The sequence below is a fragment of the Arachis ipaensis genome, chromosome B04 (genome assembly GCF_000816755.2).
Source record: "Arachis ipaensis cultivar K30076 chromosome B04, Araip1.1, whole genome shotgun sequence".
Classification (NCBI taxonomy): Eukaryota; Viridiplantae; Streptophyta; class Magnoliopsida; order Fabales; family Fabaceae; genus Arachis; species Arachis ipaensis.
In genome coordinates, this window is record NC_029788.2 from 23,036,004 (window position 1) to 23,054,170 (window position 18,167).

Here is an 18,167-nt window from a genome sequence, read left to right on the forward strand (position 1 = left end):
TTTTGAGAAATTGCGCCATAAATGCCAAACGTAGAATCGATGGTGTACCCTAGAAAACACTTCCTGAACAGCTAGTATTAAACCCTGCAAGTAAACAAAGACACAAAAAGATGTTGAATCAAATTCGTCCCTCAGATAACTTCATTAAATCAAATTCGTCCTTCAGTGTTATTCATTAAATCAAAAGAGTCCTACTAGTTTCATGTCGTGAGTCAATAACATTTTCACCTTCTGCATGTCTGAAATGAAGCACTATTTGTTCTCCCTGTAGTCTCCCAGGTCGTTGTGCAGTAACTCAAGGAACCACTTCCAGTTGTCTTTGTTTTTGACACTGACAATGGCATAAGCAATCACAAATATGTGAATGTTAGCATCCTGTCAACAAGCTGTTAAAATTTGACCCCCATGTAGTGTCTTCAGAAACGCTCCATCAAGACCAATTAAGGGTCTGCAACCTGCCTTAAACCTCCTCTTGCAGTCATCAAGACAAACATAGAAACGATCAAACAGGGGAGGACTCTCAGGCATGGGGATAACAGATACTTGAATTGTGGAGCCGGGGTTACTAGTCAGCAACTCATTGGCCCACACCAACCCATATTGAGCTATCTCATCACCCTCCACTATTTTTCTAGCAGCTTTCAAAGCTCTTGTAATGCATGTGCTATTGAGATAGACGTTGCACTTTCTAACAAACCAGTCATAAACCTTTCGATGCTTCATGGTAGGGTGTTTTCTAAGCTTAGGTACTAGTTTACTCAGGGTTCTAGTTTGGGTTGCAGCACTGTTTTTCCTCCTTCTTGGACAAGTGTGACTATCTACTAGACATACAGAACGCCACCCCTAAGTCATCAGGCCACAAACTGACTAAAAAAAATGAAAAAAACTTTAATGCTTACCTCTAACCGTCACAATTGCTTCTTCTATAATCAATGTTGCTAACAGAGCCGACGACCTCTGTTCTCAGTAGCAACACCTACTCTGCTTTGATCGTCAACCAACAATGACAAACGTGGATGGCGACATTCGAATGCAAGGTGAAGGGGTTAGGGCATGGCTTGAGGGAGACGAAACATTTTGGAGCCAAACATGGAGATAGTTTTTATGGAATGGGGTGAGAGTCTGCAACGTTTTGAATCTACTCTACCCATAAAATGACGCCGAATCATGACTATCAGGGCATTCACTCAAAACCGCATCGTTTTCCTTCTCTGCCAGCGTGGCAGTTAACGTCACACATCAGCAGATGTTAGCCAAGTCATCAAGCGAATTGATGGAAGGACGAACCTGATTCAGTCGTGTATCTTTCAAGGACTCTTTTGATTAACTTTATCTTTCGGGGACTAATATGGAGATAGAGGTATCTTTCAGGGACGAATTTGAGTATTAACTCAACCAAGTTCAGTTCCATAGATTAATTACGTCAATACATTTGTACAATAATAAACACTTTAGTCATTTCATGATTCACTATAAGACAAAAGTACTCTTAACAACATGATCATTTTCCTTTCCTATATCATTTCATACATGTTGAATACACGCGAACATTTTCTCTCCCTCTCTCTCTCTCACCCTTTGTAACACAGCATGATGCATTGGATAACCCAAACGTCACAAGATAGATGCTTCTAGTTCCGCTCTATAAAACCAAAGCCCAGCCCCATCCCTTGATTTTCATCGAGAATCAGAGATAAGGGGCCGAAAACAAAAATGAAAAGCTACGGTTAGGGATTTTACCTTTTCACAGCGAAAGGGAACGAGAAAGAGAAAAAAGGATCAATCTCTGATATCATTTGAATCATGTCGTCGATGAGGAAGATCACCCTCAAGAGCTCGGACGGTGAGGCGTTCGAGGTGGACGAGGCGGTGGCGCTGGAATCGCAGACGATCAAGCACATGATCGAGGACAATTGCGCTGACAGCGGCATCCCTCTTCCCAACGTCACAAGCAAGATCCTTGCGAAGGTCATCGAGTACTGCAAAAAGCACGTCGAGGCTGCAAACGCCGAAGAGAGGCCCAACGAGGAAGACCTCAAGACCTGGGACGCAGATTTCGTCAAGGTTGACCAAGCCACCCTCTTCGATCTCATCCTGGTCTGTTCTATTTCTATTTCTTTATCTTTTTCGTTGTTTAATTTTTTGCTATGCTGATTTCTTGGTTTTTTTTTCCGTTTTCTCCATTTCTGGACTTGTATCTATTTGTGGTTATGCAATTATTATGGTTATTTACAGCCTATTTGGAATGCATCTGATTTGAAATCATAGATGAATTGAATTCTATTCCTTGCTTTGGAATAGAAAAAAAACATGAAGTTGAATTCCGGTGAGAATTCCAATTCTCATTTTACCCCCATTTACAAATCAGACCTACTTTGGTCCGATTTCAAAATCAATTCTCACCTAAATCTCACTTAAACTGTGCAATATTAAAAATACCCCTGTCTAAATTATAATATTCCATAATCCCTTCACTTTCTTAAACCCTATTTTGCTTATTTGTTGGAGGATTGAAGCTGCACACCGTGAAGCCCTGTTCGTGTTCGTCAGGGTTGTTCGCTACTTTCACCATTCTCTGACAAGGTGCAAGCTCTTTGTTGCAGTGCCGTGAAGCCTTCCTCTTCGAGCAACGCAAACTCTTCACTCTGTCAATTGCTAGGAGCTGGAATTAGAGGTAGGGGAATGTTGATTACTTTGGCAAAAATTTGTTACCTATACTCTAGATTTGTGTATTTGTTTAATGTGCACAATCTGTTTGATGAAATGTCTAATTTGATTTCTAGTTCCATAAATTGTCATGATTTTTTGGCTTGTTGTTGCTGATGGTCATAATCTTCGATCTTTGTTTTTATTTTGAGCACGCGATTCCAATCTATTTGATGACTGATCACTTCTTCATGCTCATACCCACAACAACTTATGATTTTATTTTTATCCCGCGGTTCTCATGTATAATTGGTTTTGTTACTACTGTTTGGTGATTGTTATAGTGTGGTATATTGTTTTATGTAAATCACAGGCTATTTCATTATAGATTATTTTGTTGCTCCCATGTTAAAAGAACCGTTCTCGATGAAAGATATTTTGACACATGGATTACAAATTTGGATGGAATGGCTATTTTGTTTTGAGCCTTTTACTATTAATTAATTTTCAAGGCTTTTGTATGGGTTTGTGATTGTGATGTCATCCCTTTCATGCGATGGTTCTTTTAGGTATAAGAGGAAACTAAGTTTCTTTCTTTAAACATGTATCATTTTCCTATCCAATGCAATGTCATTCCGTTTCTTTATTATCATCAACATACCGTTTCTTTATTACTTTGATATTATGTAGGTATCTAATATGATAGAATCTGAAATAAATGCAATTTTAGCCATAGTCACTTTTGCGGGCTATTTGGCTTGTATGCGATATATGATTCGGCAAATTTCTTGTATTGAAAGATCAATCACCCAATCTCAACATCATAGTAGAGAACAAATACGTCGAGAATTGATTGCTCAATTAGAAACACATTATAACTCACGTTCTATAATACATATGAGTTATGATGCTTTCACTAGATTAGTTGCAATACTTCGTCAACGATGGCTTTTTAGAGATAACCAATATAGTATTGTTGAAGAGCAAGTGGCAAAGTTTTTACATATTTTAAGTGGTCATTCAAGTACTCGGGCAGAAGGTTTTTTCTTTCGTCGGTTTACTGAGACTATTAGTCGACATTTTCACCAAGTCCTTAGAGCTATAATAACCTTAGAGGATCAATTTTTAGTTCAAGTGAACGGCTCAACTGTCCCACCCGAAATATTCAATAGTGGAGGAAGATTTAATTTTATCCTTACTTCAAGGTATATTTTTGTATAAATGTAAACTTTTTAATAAATTTTTGTACTAACACATGGTCGTAACTATTAATTTATGTTGAAACTTTAGAATTCTATTGGTGCTTTGGATGGAACACATATCTGAGTTAAGGTTCCTAAAGAAGATGTGTCAAGGTATAGAGGAAGAAAAGGTTTTCCTACCATGAATGTATTGGCAGCTTGCACATTTGATTTGAAATTTACTTATGTCTTACCTGGGTGGGAGGGCTCCGCTTCAGATTCAAGAATTTTAGAAAATGCAATTATTAATGAAGATAATCTAAATGTTCCTCAAGGTATTTTGTCATTTTTCTAAATATAAATTTGTTGTTATTGTATGTTTTTAAAAAGCTTATAATATTTACATATGTATTTTACAATTTGTTTTAGGTAAATTTTACCTAGCTGATGCTGGTTATATGTTGAGGTCGGGGTTCATCACTCCATATCGAAGTACTCGATATTATTTAAGGGAATATTCTCGACATCCTCCTGAAAATCCAAAAGAGTTGTTTAACTTAAGACATTCTTCATTGCGCAATGCAATTGAAAGAGCTTTTGGTGTCTTGAAGAATAGATTTCCAATCCTGTCAGAGATGTCTAGATATAATGTAGACACAATCATCATAGCTTGTTGTATTTTGCATAATTTCTTAATGGATTTTGATCCTGATGAAGAAATTATTGCACAAGTTGATAGAGATCTAATGAATAATGTACCTGAAGATAGAGCAAGTCGTGAAAACATTGCTAGAGGGGAAGATGGACGAAGGGGAGAGATTTTGAGGGATACTATAGCCGCGGAAATGTGGAATGATTATATTCGTAGACAACATTAATTTCTTATTATTTTGTGTACGTGTGAACATTTGTTTATTCTGGTTGCTTTGAATTGAACATGAGTTTATGTATTAGTTAGATTTACATATATCATATACTCCTGTTATTTGTGAAATAAGTTAAGTACTTCAATTTTATGTAATGTATTTGTTTAATAAATTGTTATTTATTATTTTAATTTAGATTTATTGTGATAATTGTACTTCTACTTTTTTTACTTGTGATATAACAATAGGTTGTGATATGGATTCCGAAAAAGTTAGTGATGTTGAAGGAAAAAATGAGTGTGATACCTACTTTAAATGGACCATGGAAATGGATGGCTTAATGCTTGAAGTTCTTAAGGAGCAAAAGAATAAAGGTCAAAAGGAAGATAGAGCTTTTTCGGCTGAATCTTATAGAAAGGTGGTGGAGGAAATTAATGAGAAATTTTCTGTGGGCATTAATAAGAGTAAAGTTCTAAATCGTTTGAAGACTCTCAAGAAACAAATGGTTTTAGCAAAAGAAATTAATCAAAAGAGCGGGGTAGGATGGAATGATACAACCAAAACATTTGAAGCTACACCTGATGTGTGAAAATCTTTATGCTCGGTATGTATATTTTCTTTATATATATATATATATATATTTGTCTATTTTAATATTAATATTATTTATTTTATTTGATATTTTGATATGAATTATTTTATTGATTTTTGTATAGGCAAATCCTAAGTTTAAAGCTATTAGAGGAAAACATCTTTATCACTTGAAAATTCTTAAAAAGATTTATGATAAAGATATAGCAAATGGAATGCGGGTTGAGACCGGTAAACAAAAAGTGAGAAGATGGGAAAAGGAAGATACACACGTTAATATTGATGACATTGATGAAATGCAAGCAAACAATGAGGTGCATTTGGAGAATTTTAATCCCTTTGATTATGAAAGTATGCCAGCAAGCCCAACCTCACAAGCTCCACCATCATCTATTCCATCGGTGTCTAATACCTCATCTGCTAAAGGTAAAAAAAAGAAAAGTGGCAATAATAGACGAGTATTCCCAAGATATGAAAGACATGACTATGGCAATGAAAGATATTGCAAATGCTATCATAAGTTCGCATCCTGAAGTTTGGAAGACATCTTATATGAGGGAAGCTTTAACTAAATTAGGTTTGCAGGGCCGCTCATTTTGTGAAGCTCTTGAATGGCTTGTTACTTATCCTACTCTTCTTGGAGTATTTTTTGGCTTACCGGAAGAGCTTCGTCTTGAATGGTTGAGGGAAAAAATGGATTTTGAGTTTTAGAAATTTGTGGCAATGTTTTTAGATTTAAACTAATGTTCCTTTTTTATGTTATAGTTAGTATGATGAAATCTCTACTATTTAGACTTTTATGTTATGTTTAGCATGATGAAAACTCAAAACTTTTATGAGGGTCATGTGAGGTTGATTTATTGATATGGATTATGAGTATTTTGTTTTAAATTAAACTTTATTATGTTTATGGCTTATGGGGTTATCTCATTTTTAATTTTATTGTTTTTTAACAAAAACATGATCATATCAAATGAGTGTCATAATCACACACAAATAAGATTATAGCAAAAAAATGAAAAAGTTATGAGATGTTGATTTTTTTTAAAAAAATAATTTAAATTTCTCATTTTAAAAAAAATTTTACCTATCATGATTTCATGGGTGAGATGGATCTAATTGGTGAGGTTGTTTTAGACCAATTTTATTTATAAGTGATTTATATAATTATATTATCTAATTTAATTGATAAATAAAATTATACTTAATATTTATTGAGGGGTAAAATGTCTTAGAAAAATAATGTAATTCATCAACAAGGCATTCCAAACAATGGAATTCAATTCTATCTCATTAAATGAGTTAGTTGTTCCAAACTATGGAATTGAATTCCATTTCTTTAGGAATTCATTTTTTGATAGAATTGAATTCTAATTCCATCATTTAAAGGTGTCCAAACAGGCTATTAGGGTTTCTGGTTTGCAATTGTGGAATTGTCTAGTTTTTTTTTGTTGTGTCGATGTTGCTTTACTTTATTTTCAAATTTTAATTTCTTGTTATGATTATCGATGATATATAGTGTTGAGCATTGTGAACCTTTCTCTGTGGTATGAGTTTCTTGAGATATTGAATGTTCTTTTTTTTTGTGGTCATGGTTGATTCTGATCTGAATAGGGTTCGTTATTTTTCTTATCTTGTAGGGTTAGAAGACATAGCTTGTGTCTATATTTAATTGTCTGTATAAGAGACTGTGATTTCAGTTGTTGATTTTTGCTTCAAAAGCTACAACTATGTTAAAAATTGCATTGATGTATAGGTACTATATATTGTTTTGAACACTGCTTTTCACACTACATGAATTTTTGTGCATAATAGCCACAAATTTTAGTGCATTAATTGTTGTTTCATCAATTCCTATATAGATATAGATATAAATATAGATAGATTCTTGTTAGTATTTGGTGGTTTGTATTCACAAACAGAATTGCTTATTGTTATTGCATTTTTCCCTGCTTCAATGTTTTGATTGGTTTTACTAAGTATGCATATGAGATATGTTTTTCGGTGTTTTAGTTTTTTGCAATTGCATTGTGTTGTAACTTGTAACATTTGTTCTTTTCAGGCTGCGAACTACTTGAACATCAAGAGCGTGCTGGACCTCACATGCCAGACCGTGGCAGACATGATCAAAGGGGAAGACTCCCGAGGAAATTCGTAAGACCTTCAACATCAAGAATGACTTCACTCCGGAGGAAGAGGAGGAAGTTCGTCGGGAAAACCAATGGGCATTTGAATGATTTGTTAAGCTTTTTAACATCGTCTTTCAACATAGATCTATGCCTATGCTTTTGTTTTGCTTGTCAAAGATCTGCCATGTGCATTGATCCTATGCTTATGGTTGTTTGCCTTCTATCTTTCTGACTATTTACGTTGAGGTTCACGGATCAGATGTATCTTCGTTAATGAACCTTAGGGCACGTTTTGAATGTAAGTAAATATTTAAATGGTGAATTCTGGTTGATTCTACTTATTGATAATCCAATCATTGCCAACATCTGGTTTCTAATTTTCAACACAAAGTGGTGACATATGTTTAATGTTCGTTTGCGCTGTTAAATAATCATCGAAGGTAGTCACAAAAAAAAATAATCATCGAAGGCTGTTTGTGTTAGTCATGCCAAATTGCCAATGTGGCAGCTGCATGGTTATAGGGATCGCCTACCAGTAATTTATGTGCTAGCTGCTAAAGGCGGCTCTGACTATGGATTTTGTTTAGGTACTTATATGCGTTACCGACGATTTTGTTACCCACTTCAACTATTCCTACTAATATAAACATTATTGCGTTTCTCTTTTTTTTTTCTTCCCATTTTTTTTTCTTTGCATGTTTATTTTCTATTGTTGTTCTTTTATTGCTATTTTTGTTGCTTTTTTTTTCTCTTCCTCTTTCTAATGATTTTATAGTGTTATGTACTTCTTTTATTTTTGTTAAGATGATAAAACAAGAAGAATCATAAGAAGGTAAAACAAGAAGAAGATGAATAAAAAAAGATGATGATAATGAACAAAGAGTAGAAGTTTATTTGTGTGTTGTCATCATTAAATAATTTCGGTGCATTCTGGATTTAAATAAGGGACACTTGGTCTATACTTGTTTTGAACTGCTTATATGTCGTCATTATTAATAAGTAATTTGATCACAATAACGAAAACGATGTTGATAATAATGATGACGAAAAAGGAGGAAAAAGAAGGAGGAGTTCGAAAAAATTCAAATGAAAAAAGAAAGAGGAGGAGGAGGAGGATGAGCTGAAGGTTGTGGTGATGACAATAATAAAAAAGAAAGATGAAAAAAAAGTAGAAAGAAAAAAAAAGTAGCAGAGGTAGGAGAAGGAAAAGGAAGGAGCGCATGATGTGAAAAACGATTATAACAATTTGGTTAGATTTGATTAATTATTTTGCTTGATTGTAGAGCTTAATTCAAAGAATATTTTAACTATTAAAATCTAATTTTATGATATTAAATAAGTCGATTAAATTATTAATTTTTATTAGTAGATTGAACTTAAATTATGTTGAGGATTCATTCGTATTTTAATGTACTCCCCGGGTTTTATAAAAAGCTCGATCTTAATCACTTATGGTGACTGGAGCTATTAGCGCCGTCTAAGTATTTCAAATAAGTTTGATTTCTCTGTTCCTCTACTTTGTTGGTTGTTCTTTCGTGGTGTTTGGGCACCGCTGTATTCTTATTATACATTTGCAGCATCTTTGGAAGAACAACCGAGTGGCAACTGGCAAGTGATTGTAGAAGTATTATATGTAATAAAAGGGATCCGAATGCTATTGACTATTGAGCTATGAAGCACGGCGTGTCGGACACATTTCAGATATGATACTTATTGAAACTCGTTTGACACCCGTGTCTGCTATGTCCAACCGTGTCTTAATAAAAAATAAAAATTTTTTCTTCGAACACACTTGGACACACTTAAATATCATCACGTGTCAGTGTGTCCAGTCTTATTCTTAACATATATTCTTAAAATAAATTTAGATATAGTATATACTATTATTTATTAAAATAAAAAAATATTTTAAATATTTGATATAATTAAAATAAGACATTAAAAATAATTAAAAAATTTAATTTATATTTAATATCAATAAAATATCAAAAAATCATTACGATTTATTTAAATAATACTTTATATTTTATATATATGCGTGTCCCTGTAAGATTTTAAAATTTGCATGTCGGCGTGTCCAGTGTCGTGTCGTGTCCCGTGTCCGTGTCAATGCCCATGCATCATTGCTATTGAGTATTGACTAATGAAGGGATCCTTTCGTTGTATTCTATCACCTTGTATTCCTCAACGCTAAGGAGTTGAAGAAGGCACGTTTATTCCCCTTCGTTAAATCTTTTGATACGAACTATGTGAGACAAAAAAATCCATATACCAATTGGTCTAATTATAATAGCAGGGCAATCCTGAAACATATTTATATAAACCATGGAACTCTCTCACGTTTTAGAAAATATATACAAACCGTGGTAAGCTACCATAGTTTATAAAGAAATCATCAAATAAGGAAACCGTGTGAACCTACCACAGATTATGGAAGCCACAATGGGGGCATAAATTGTGCTACCCACCCACGGTTTATGAAGAAGGATGTTTGGGCATAAACCGTGGTACCCTCCCACGATTTATGGGCACATGTATATAGGGGTGGCAACACTACCCGAACCCGCGGGTACCCACCCCGTCCCTACCCGCTCGGGGCGGGTTTTAACGGGGCGGGATCTTTGGCGGGGCGGGGCGGGCGGGGCAGGGTCGGGTAGAGCAAAAACCCGCGCCTACCCACCCCGTTGCCACCCCTACATGTATATATAATTATATACGCAATCCGCGGAACCTTTGGGGGATTTCATTGTTGGGAGTTTTAGGGTATTTGGGGTGTGTTTGGGAAATCCGTTGAAAGGGAAGAAGCACGTTTAGACTTCTTGAAAGCTTCAATTTTTGGTTTGGCAAATTTTTTTTCTCATAAACGCAAAAGTAATTCTGCTACCAAAACCACGTTTACAAGAAGTAACAATTTTTAACTTCTGCGTTTTCTTAATGGGCTTTTAGCCATGGATACTAACTATTTATTTGAATAAGAGTACAATGTAAAAAAATATTAAAGTAACATTCTCACGTTAATACTTAAAAAATATAAAATATTTGATTATATATATATATATGTATTATTTAAAAATATATTTTTTGTATGTTATATCGACGAAGAGGTTAGTTATACTATCTTGGTCGTATCAATATTTTTTTATAAACATCCTCCCAAAAGTTTAAATTGATATTGGGGTTCAGCAAGAATCGAACTCTTGACCTTTTGGATCTAGAACTCTAATACCATATCATGATACCACTCATCCCAAAAGCTTCAGCTAATGAAAAAAGGTAACACTAATGGTTATATGTCTAATACTCCTTAAACATCCATTGTACGCATTGTATAAATATTCCATTGGCTCCTCATACTTTCCCATATGTTTAATTTAAAAAATATAGGAATATATGTTTGTTGGCATTATCTTTAAAAATGGAAAATAAAAGTAAATAAGAGAGGGAACCTATTAGCACTTCTATTATACTAAATTGTTTGTCTATATGTGTTATTATTATTGTTATTATTATTATTATTATTATTATTATTAGAGAAAATATAAAACAAAGATGAGAAATAAAAAATGTGAAATTTCAATTACTGATAAAGAATATATATACTCAAGTTGTATGTTTATACTATTTTTTTAAAATTATATTTATTCATATTAATATTACAAGTATGATGAGGAGTACATGTTATATGTGAACCACTCTTCTTCATAAACCCTGGGTAGGTACCACGGTTTATACGTGTATGTCTCTTCTTCATAAACCGTGGGAGGGTACCACGGTTTATGTTTATTATTCTCTCTTCATAAACCGTGGTAGGATACTACGGTTTATGTGTAAACGCTAAAATGTGAGAGGGTTCCACGGTTTATATAAATATGTTTCAGGACATACAAGTAACCAAATATATATTGTTGCAATTGAATAAACATTTTCCTAGTTTATTTCATTTAAGTAATTTGCCCACAATAGCAATATCTAAAATAATTAAAAAGAAAGTTTTGTAGAAATGACTAAACTATTTGTTCAAGATATGCATTAAAAATTAACCAAGACAGTAATTAACGATTGTGAAAAACCAATCGTCTAACTATTTTCAAGTTGTATTAAATGCTTTCTATTTTCAAATTGCATTAAAACCGTTCTCATTAATCAAGTTGAATCAAATATGCATCAATTTATTAATATTTATTTTAAGATTTATTTTATATTTATATTTATTTTATTTTACTTTTATTATTTTAGATCCAACTATGATTTCACCCATTTTATTTTAGTGAACTTATAAATTAGAATTTTAAAACTACTAGATATAAAAACTTTTAAACTTTGTAGCTATTTTTTTCAATTTTGATAAATGAAATTTGTTTGAGCTTGAAAAATTTGAATGTGAACAAAAGAGATAAAATAATTCCCTTAACTGTTGCATAAAACAATTAAATTAAGGTAAAATAAGTCACTTTCTTTAATTTCATCTTGTCCTGGGTTCCATAAAATATAAGGTGAACATCCGTATTATTTTGTCTCTTCCCTTGCCAATTGACATTGCATTTTATAACGAGATATTCTTTTTAAATCAATCTAAAGAATTTCTAAACATAACCATACTTCATCTCTCACTTTGCATCGGTATTGCAATCTCCCAAGTTCAGTCATCTGATGGCTACAGTCTTTAACTAAAGTATCAACGCATTGAATAAATTCGTAATTCTAGCATCATTGGCTAATCCATTTCATTAATTAATCCTACTGTAACAGCTTAGCAGAAAAATCCATATTGGTATGCAGTGCTTGACCATATTACAAGCTCGAGTTATACATATAGTAACTCAATCCAAAACTGGAATCATCTATTAGTATTCAAGTGAATGCCTAAAGAGAAATGCACTGCTGGGAGGGGTATACTACAGTGCACTCGGGAAGAACCAAAACAAGAGAAACTATCACCTAGGCAAAATTTCAAAAAAGAATCAAGGGAGCGGAGCTAAAAGAAAGAAAAAAAAAAGTGAAATAGACCGCTACTTGTTCAAACGGTTTGCTTTATCACTCATCTTCATCCTAGCTAATATTTTCTCTTCGGTCTACTAGTGGCTGGCCTGACTCAAAAATTTCCAACCCTAATCTATGAGCTAGTTCATCCATCATCTTATTGACTGCTTCGAATCCTTCTCTCCATCTATTTGACACCTTGAAATTGTGAACAATATTTTTCAAGTCTACAAGAGTGCTTCCAGGTATTACCCCTAGCCTATCCTTCGCCAGCTTTTTCACCATGGAAACATTTTCCCGTTGATCAGCCACAACATAAATGACAAGGAGGAACTGGTAACAGGCAAGGTTCTTCGGATCCAGGTCAATCACCAGTTTTGCAATTCGCTCACCCAAGTCCACATCTCTTTTGAAATGGCAGAAACCGAGCAAATTTGCCCATAGTAATGACTCATATGACATATCTCCATCAAATTTTATGATGTTCCTCAGGAATTCTTCTGCCTCATCAACTAGCCCTACGTTCGCCAGAAGATTCGCCATGCACCAAAAATGAGCAAAATTGGGCTTCACATTGAACACATCAGTCATTTGCTTGAAGTAAAACCTGCCCGCAGTTAACTTCTCTGCACGAGCGCAGGCACACAAAATGCCAATGAAGGTTACTTCGTCAGGGGATAACCTAGCCAGACTTCTGTCTGCACTTATAATCTTATCAAGTTCAACCTCATGCTTCATCTTCTCCATACCAACCATTAAATCAAATAGGTTTAGTCCATCTTCGGGATTTCCACGAATGCAGTGCCCCAAGATCATCGCATTCCAGGAAACCAAATTCCTGTTTGCCATCCTCTCAAACACTACATGTGCTACATCCACCCTCTTGCATTTGCAGTACATGTCGATCAAAGCCGTATCAATAATCAAGCTCAACCTTGCTAACGTCCTAATGATGCTCGCGTGAACTGATCTTCCTTCCTTGAGTCTAGCTGACCGGCCACAAGCCGTAATCACAGATACCATAGTCCTAGCATTACCCTTCAATCCCAACCTACCCATCTCCCGGAACAACTTCAAGGCAAAGCCAGGGTTCCTAGCCTTCAAATGGCCAGCAATCATAACATTCCAAGTAATCAAATTCCTTTCGGGCATTTCATCAAACAGTGCATATGCAGCATTCAATTCACCAACCGTTACATATCCATCAATGATCGAGTTCCACGAAACCAAATCCCTGCTCAACATTGTGTCAAACACTACCCTAGCAACTCCAATATCACCGCAGCACCCATACATGTGAATCAAAGAGTTCTGAACCGGTAGCACCCCATCAACCCCATTCTTCAGGGATTGACCGTGGCACTTCCTCCCAGATTGAAGGCAACCCATCTTGGCACAGGAACCAATGAGGGGCACAAAGGTGTAGCTGTTGGGAAAGAAACCACTGTGCAAAGAATTAAAGAAAAAAGCAAGAGCTTGATGAGGAACGTGGCTGTTAGAATAAGCCTGGATCATTGTGTTGACGCAAAACGTGTCTAAGGTGTTGTTGAAGTGATGGAAGATTAAAAGGGTGTAAGCGACGTCGCATAGGTGTGAGGCGCGACTCAGAAGGGTGCGTGCAATGTGAGGGTTGCGGAGTAGGGCGGTGGTGGTGAGGAGTGCCTGAATTTGGAGGAGGTGGCGGTTGGTGTGGCACGCACTCTGGAGAATCGCGTGGAAGGCATTGAAGGGGGAGAGAGTTGTTGTGGTTGTGTCCTTGCCATCTTCTTCCTCGAGTATCTTCCCATCTTGTGGAACCAAGCAAGGGATCCCGTTTTTTATCTAAAATTAAACGGAATATGCGGATGATTAGAGAATGAAGTGATGAAAGCTATGATTGAGAAAGGAAAGCGAGGTAGAAGTGAACTGACAGGAAAGGAAACGGGAATGGCATTACTGATTAGGGAATTGGTTTCCTGGTAGTACCTCAAGGTATGCTTCGAGAGAGGACAAACCAAAACCTCCGAGAGCCTCTTCCCCACTGGACCCATCGCCTCTTTGCTTATTCTTGCCATTCTCCTCTCTCTTTCTCTCTCTCTCTTTCTCTCTCTGTCATATCGTTTTCATCAAAGTTGCGAGAACCAGACCGATCAATGAACTGGTAGAGTAATTGGTTCAACGGTTCAGAGGTTAAACCGGTTTAACTAAATATAAAATAAAATTATTAAAAATTTAATATACACTTTTAAATATTTAAATTTAATATTTTTTATAAAATAAAAAATTATTAAATAAATTTAAGTTCTAATAAAGTAATCACTAATCAAGTAATCAACAAAAATTTAGAATAAAAAAAATTAACAATAATTTCTAATAATCAAATAATAAAAAACAATGAAAAACACAAACTTATACATAAACTCAAACCATCAACAACAAAATTCAGAATCACAACAAATTTTAACGACAAACTTTTAATTAAGTATTCAATAGCAAAAACTCAGAATCCAAAAACAGAGAAAACTAAGCATACAACAACAACAACAAAAAATAATCCAAACTCAACATCCAAACTAAATTCAAAATCGTATCAGCAACAACCCTTACTTGAGAATACAAAATTAACAAAATTACAACAACATTCAAATCAACCATAAACCCCAACTCAACTCCATCAACAAAATTAACTCAGCAACAAAATTCAACAGAATATTCAAATCAATTATCAACCATTATTTCAAAAAACCACTTGTAATCTATAGAGTATTTCTGGGTGTGGAACCTTTGAAGCTTCTTCCTCAGTTTCAGAGTTACAATTTTCTATCTTCCAAAAATAATGGCTACACTTTCTCTCAGAAAATCAGCAACAACACAAATTGAAGTAGCAGTGCTTACCGGCATCGAGGGAGGAAGGGAAGTGACGGCGAGGGAGGAAGGATGTGACCTCGGACAGAGAGAGAAGGGGCTCGAAGACAGACTTGACGCAAGGACAGAGACGACAATTTCAGGGCCGACGACGACCACGATGGAGACTACGACGTCAATAGCTCCGAGCACGACTTCTAGCGACGTCGAGGAGAAGACGAGGGCTGAGACAACGGAGACGAGCGGCGACACGAGAAGCGTTGCGACGAGCTTGAGCAGTAGAGACGACGACTGGAGCAGATGCGACGGCGGCGGGGAGACAGTGGTGGACGTGGTTCGCCGATGGAGAAGGCGGCGGGTGAGAAAGGGGGTTAGGATTGGGATGGGTCCTCAGCAAGGTTCTGAAAACCGAACCGGTCATCGAACCGTTCTAGTCACTAGTTCACTGGTTTACTGGTCTAACCGGTTCAACTGTGGTCTAACCGGAAAAACCGTTTTATAATAAAATAATAAATAAATTATAAATGAATACTCTCAAACATAGTTATAGTGTAACATAAATTTTAATGTCTTCCAAATATAAAGTACTACATCAACCAAAATCTAATTTAACATTTGATTTCATAATTATTAACAATATCATTCAATATATCACTATTGAACTCGTTAAGATAGTCACAAAAAACCAAAAAAAAAAAATTCATTGAATTAACCAAATCAATAACAAATATTCAATCATCTACTCATAGCTAAGCTCAGCATCATAGCATGATAAATCAGCAACAGCCAATAATGTAACCAGAAATTCCCAGTCTCAAGGGCAAGATACCAAATTATCATTGAATCAGAAGGCAAAGAACTCTTGTTGTTAATGTTGTTGTTATTGATTTCATCCAATCTTGATCTCATCCATGAAAAGGGACAATGAAGGGTGACAAGCCTCATCAAGCTCCTAAGGCTTGCCATTCTTGGGGTTGCCAACATTCCTCTTTGAGGTAACATGCCATTTTCACTCCCTATAAGCAGCTGGACATAAGAAACATTCTCCACCTTCAAGTTTCAGTTTGGCATATCCCATCTATCTATCTATTTATCTAACTTATAACAAAATTTTCAGCCAAATTTTAACAAAGTTTCAGCACATTCTTAATAAAGAGTAACAAACTCTTTCAAATCTTTCTGATGTTAAGCATATTAGAAAAATAAATCCAACTTTCAGGAGCCAGTAACAAAATCATGAAATTTGAACAACATCATATACAGACCAAAACCATAATCAGAAAAATCAATGTCTAATCTTATTATTTATAAACATATTCAAAACAAATTTAGCATGATTTTGAAGTAGAACAAGAACGAGGGCAGATGAAATCAGTGGTAACAAGATGGCAAGGCACGACAGAAACAGCAACAGAGGTAGCAGCACTGGCAGTTCAACAAGAGACTAAACAGAGACTACACAGCACCAGACCACACTAACAGTACCTCTCAAAGGATAAACCCAATCAAAAACACCATTACCAACAGCACAAGAGACTAAACAGAGCCAAGAATCAAGAACAATCACCATCCAGCAACAAACATTACAAAACAGAGCATAAAGTAACCACACTAAACCAGCATAAAATCAGAAGCAGTTCAACAAAAATTTCAGAAATTAAAAAAACAGCAGCAGCACAAAATTTCAATAATGATTTGGATTCCAACTTTCCATTAATCCATTCGCAATTTCACATTCAGAAATCACTCAACAGAGCATAAAAGGAAGAACCGAAGAAGTGAAAGCAGTGCCACTAACCTTCGACGGAGAGACGGACGGCGAGCGGCGAGCGGCGACACGACGGCGAGCTGCTCCAAGCCTCGAACAGAGAAGCCGGAGGATGGGGACGACGTGCCGAGCTATAGCCTACAAGAGAGGGCTTGGGTTCGGGATAGGGGGAAAGAGGAAGCCACGGACGGCGCCGACAACACGGACGGTGGCGGCACTGCGGCAGAACCGTTGAGGAGGAAGCTAGGGTTTTGGTTCGGTAATTTTGATTTTTGGGCTTCAGATGAGGGGTGAGACTCGCGAATGGGAAGAGAGTGACCGGGAGTGACATTTTTATTTTTTTTTTTTAAAATCCAAAACGGCNCAGCAGATGGGACTATTTTTTTCGTCGGTTTCTGGTTGAATCGGTTCGACCGGTCGATTCGGTCTAATTTTCAGAACCATGGTCTTCAGAGAGTGAGAGAGAGAAATGGGTAGGGGTGGGTTCTGTGGGTTTTTTTCTTTTATATATAAATGCGAACCGATAACCCAAAAAATCTGTCCGATTTTGTCGGTTCACCAGTTAACTATTGGTACATTCGATTTTTTTTCGGTTTTTGCAGGTCGATTTTAAATATCAACCGGATCAATTAGAAGACTAATTTTCGATTAACTCAGTTGAATTGGTCAATCCAGTCTAATTTTCAGAACATTGATTTTCATTTTTCTAGAAATTTTTTGCACTAAATAAACCGGCCGTTTACAAACAAAAAAAAAATGTTATGACTTTTTTGGGTCCAATGACGTTCTCTTTATTGAGTTTTGCTATCAAAGAGAGTTTTCTATCAGACCAAACTATTGTCTAGAACGGATCTACTTGATTTTTACATGTTCGGACAAAAAATAGTCTTTATGCCATGAAAATAAATATTAGAGTTATAACAGAAAAAAGGTAAAGAATTTAGAAAGGAGAGAAAAGGAAGAGAAAAGAAAGAAAGGAGATAATAGTAGATCATTGGAGATGATTTCAATCAAATTATTAGGTTATATATAACATACTTAAGAAATTATTTAGTCTATGATCTAACATTTAGCTGACTGAATTAGGTTGCATCTATAATTATTCTATTAATTTAAATATTAAAATTCAATTTTAATCTAGAATATTCATAATAAAATATTT

At 35.4% G+C, this 18,167-nt stretch overlaps 1 protein-coding gene and 1 pseudogene across 6 annotated transcripts; one reads left to right on the top strand and one right to left on the bottom strand.

Moving 5' to 3' along the window:
• Positions 1,633-7,658, top strand: LOC107639209 (annotated as a pseudogene).
• On the bottom strand, positions 12,104-17,324 carry LOC107636330 (pentatricopeptide repeat-containing protein At3g51320). 6 transcript variants are annotated; one of them, XM_021121001.1, is made up of 3 exons: positions 17,036-17,324; positions 14,304-14,530; positions 12,104-14,214 (listed from the first exon to the last, which is right to left on the bottom strand). In XM_021121001.1, exons 2-3 carry the CDS (start codon positions 14,445-14,447, stop codon positions 12,463-12,465), a joined length of 1,896 nt encoding a protein of 631 aa, XP_020976660.1. In that variant the 5' UTR covers positions 14,448-14,530; positions 17,036-17,324; the 3' UTR covers positions 12,104-12,462. The 6 variants fall into 6 exon arrangements, with proteins under 6 accessions (XP_020976660.1, XP_020976661.1, XP_020976662.1 ...); XM_021121002.1 differs by having other exon boundaries at positions 14,304-14,542; XM_021121003.1 differs by having other exon boundaries at positions 14,304-14,576.

What these genes read in the sequence shown, in the direction of transcription:
- LOC107636330 (XM_021121001.1), bottom strand. Translation starts at nt 14,447, where the DNA reads ATGGCAAGAATAAGCAAAGAGGCGATGGGTCCAGTGGGGAAGAGGCTC. An exon ending in CCATTCCCGTTTCCTTTCCT is followed by an intron (nt 14,215 to 14,303) that starts GTCAGTTCACTT and finishes GTTTAATTTTAG; the next exon opens with ATAAAAAACGGGATCCCTTG.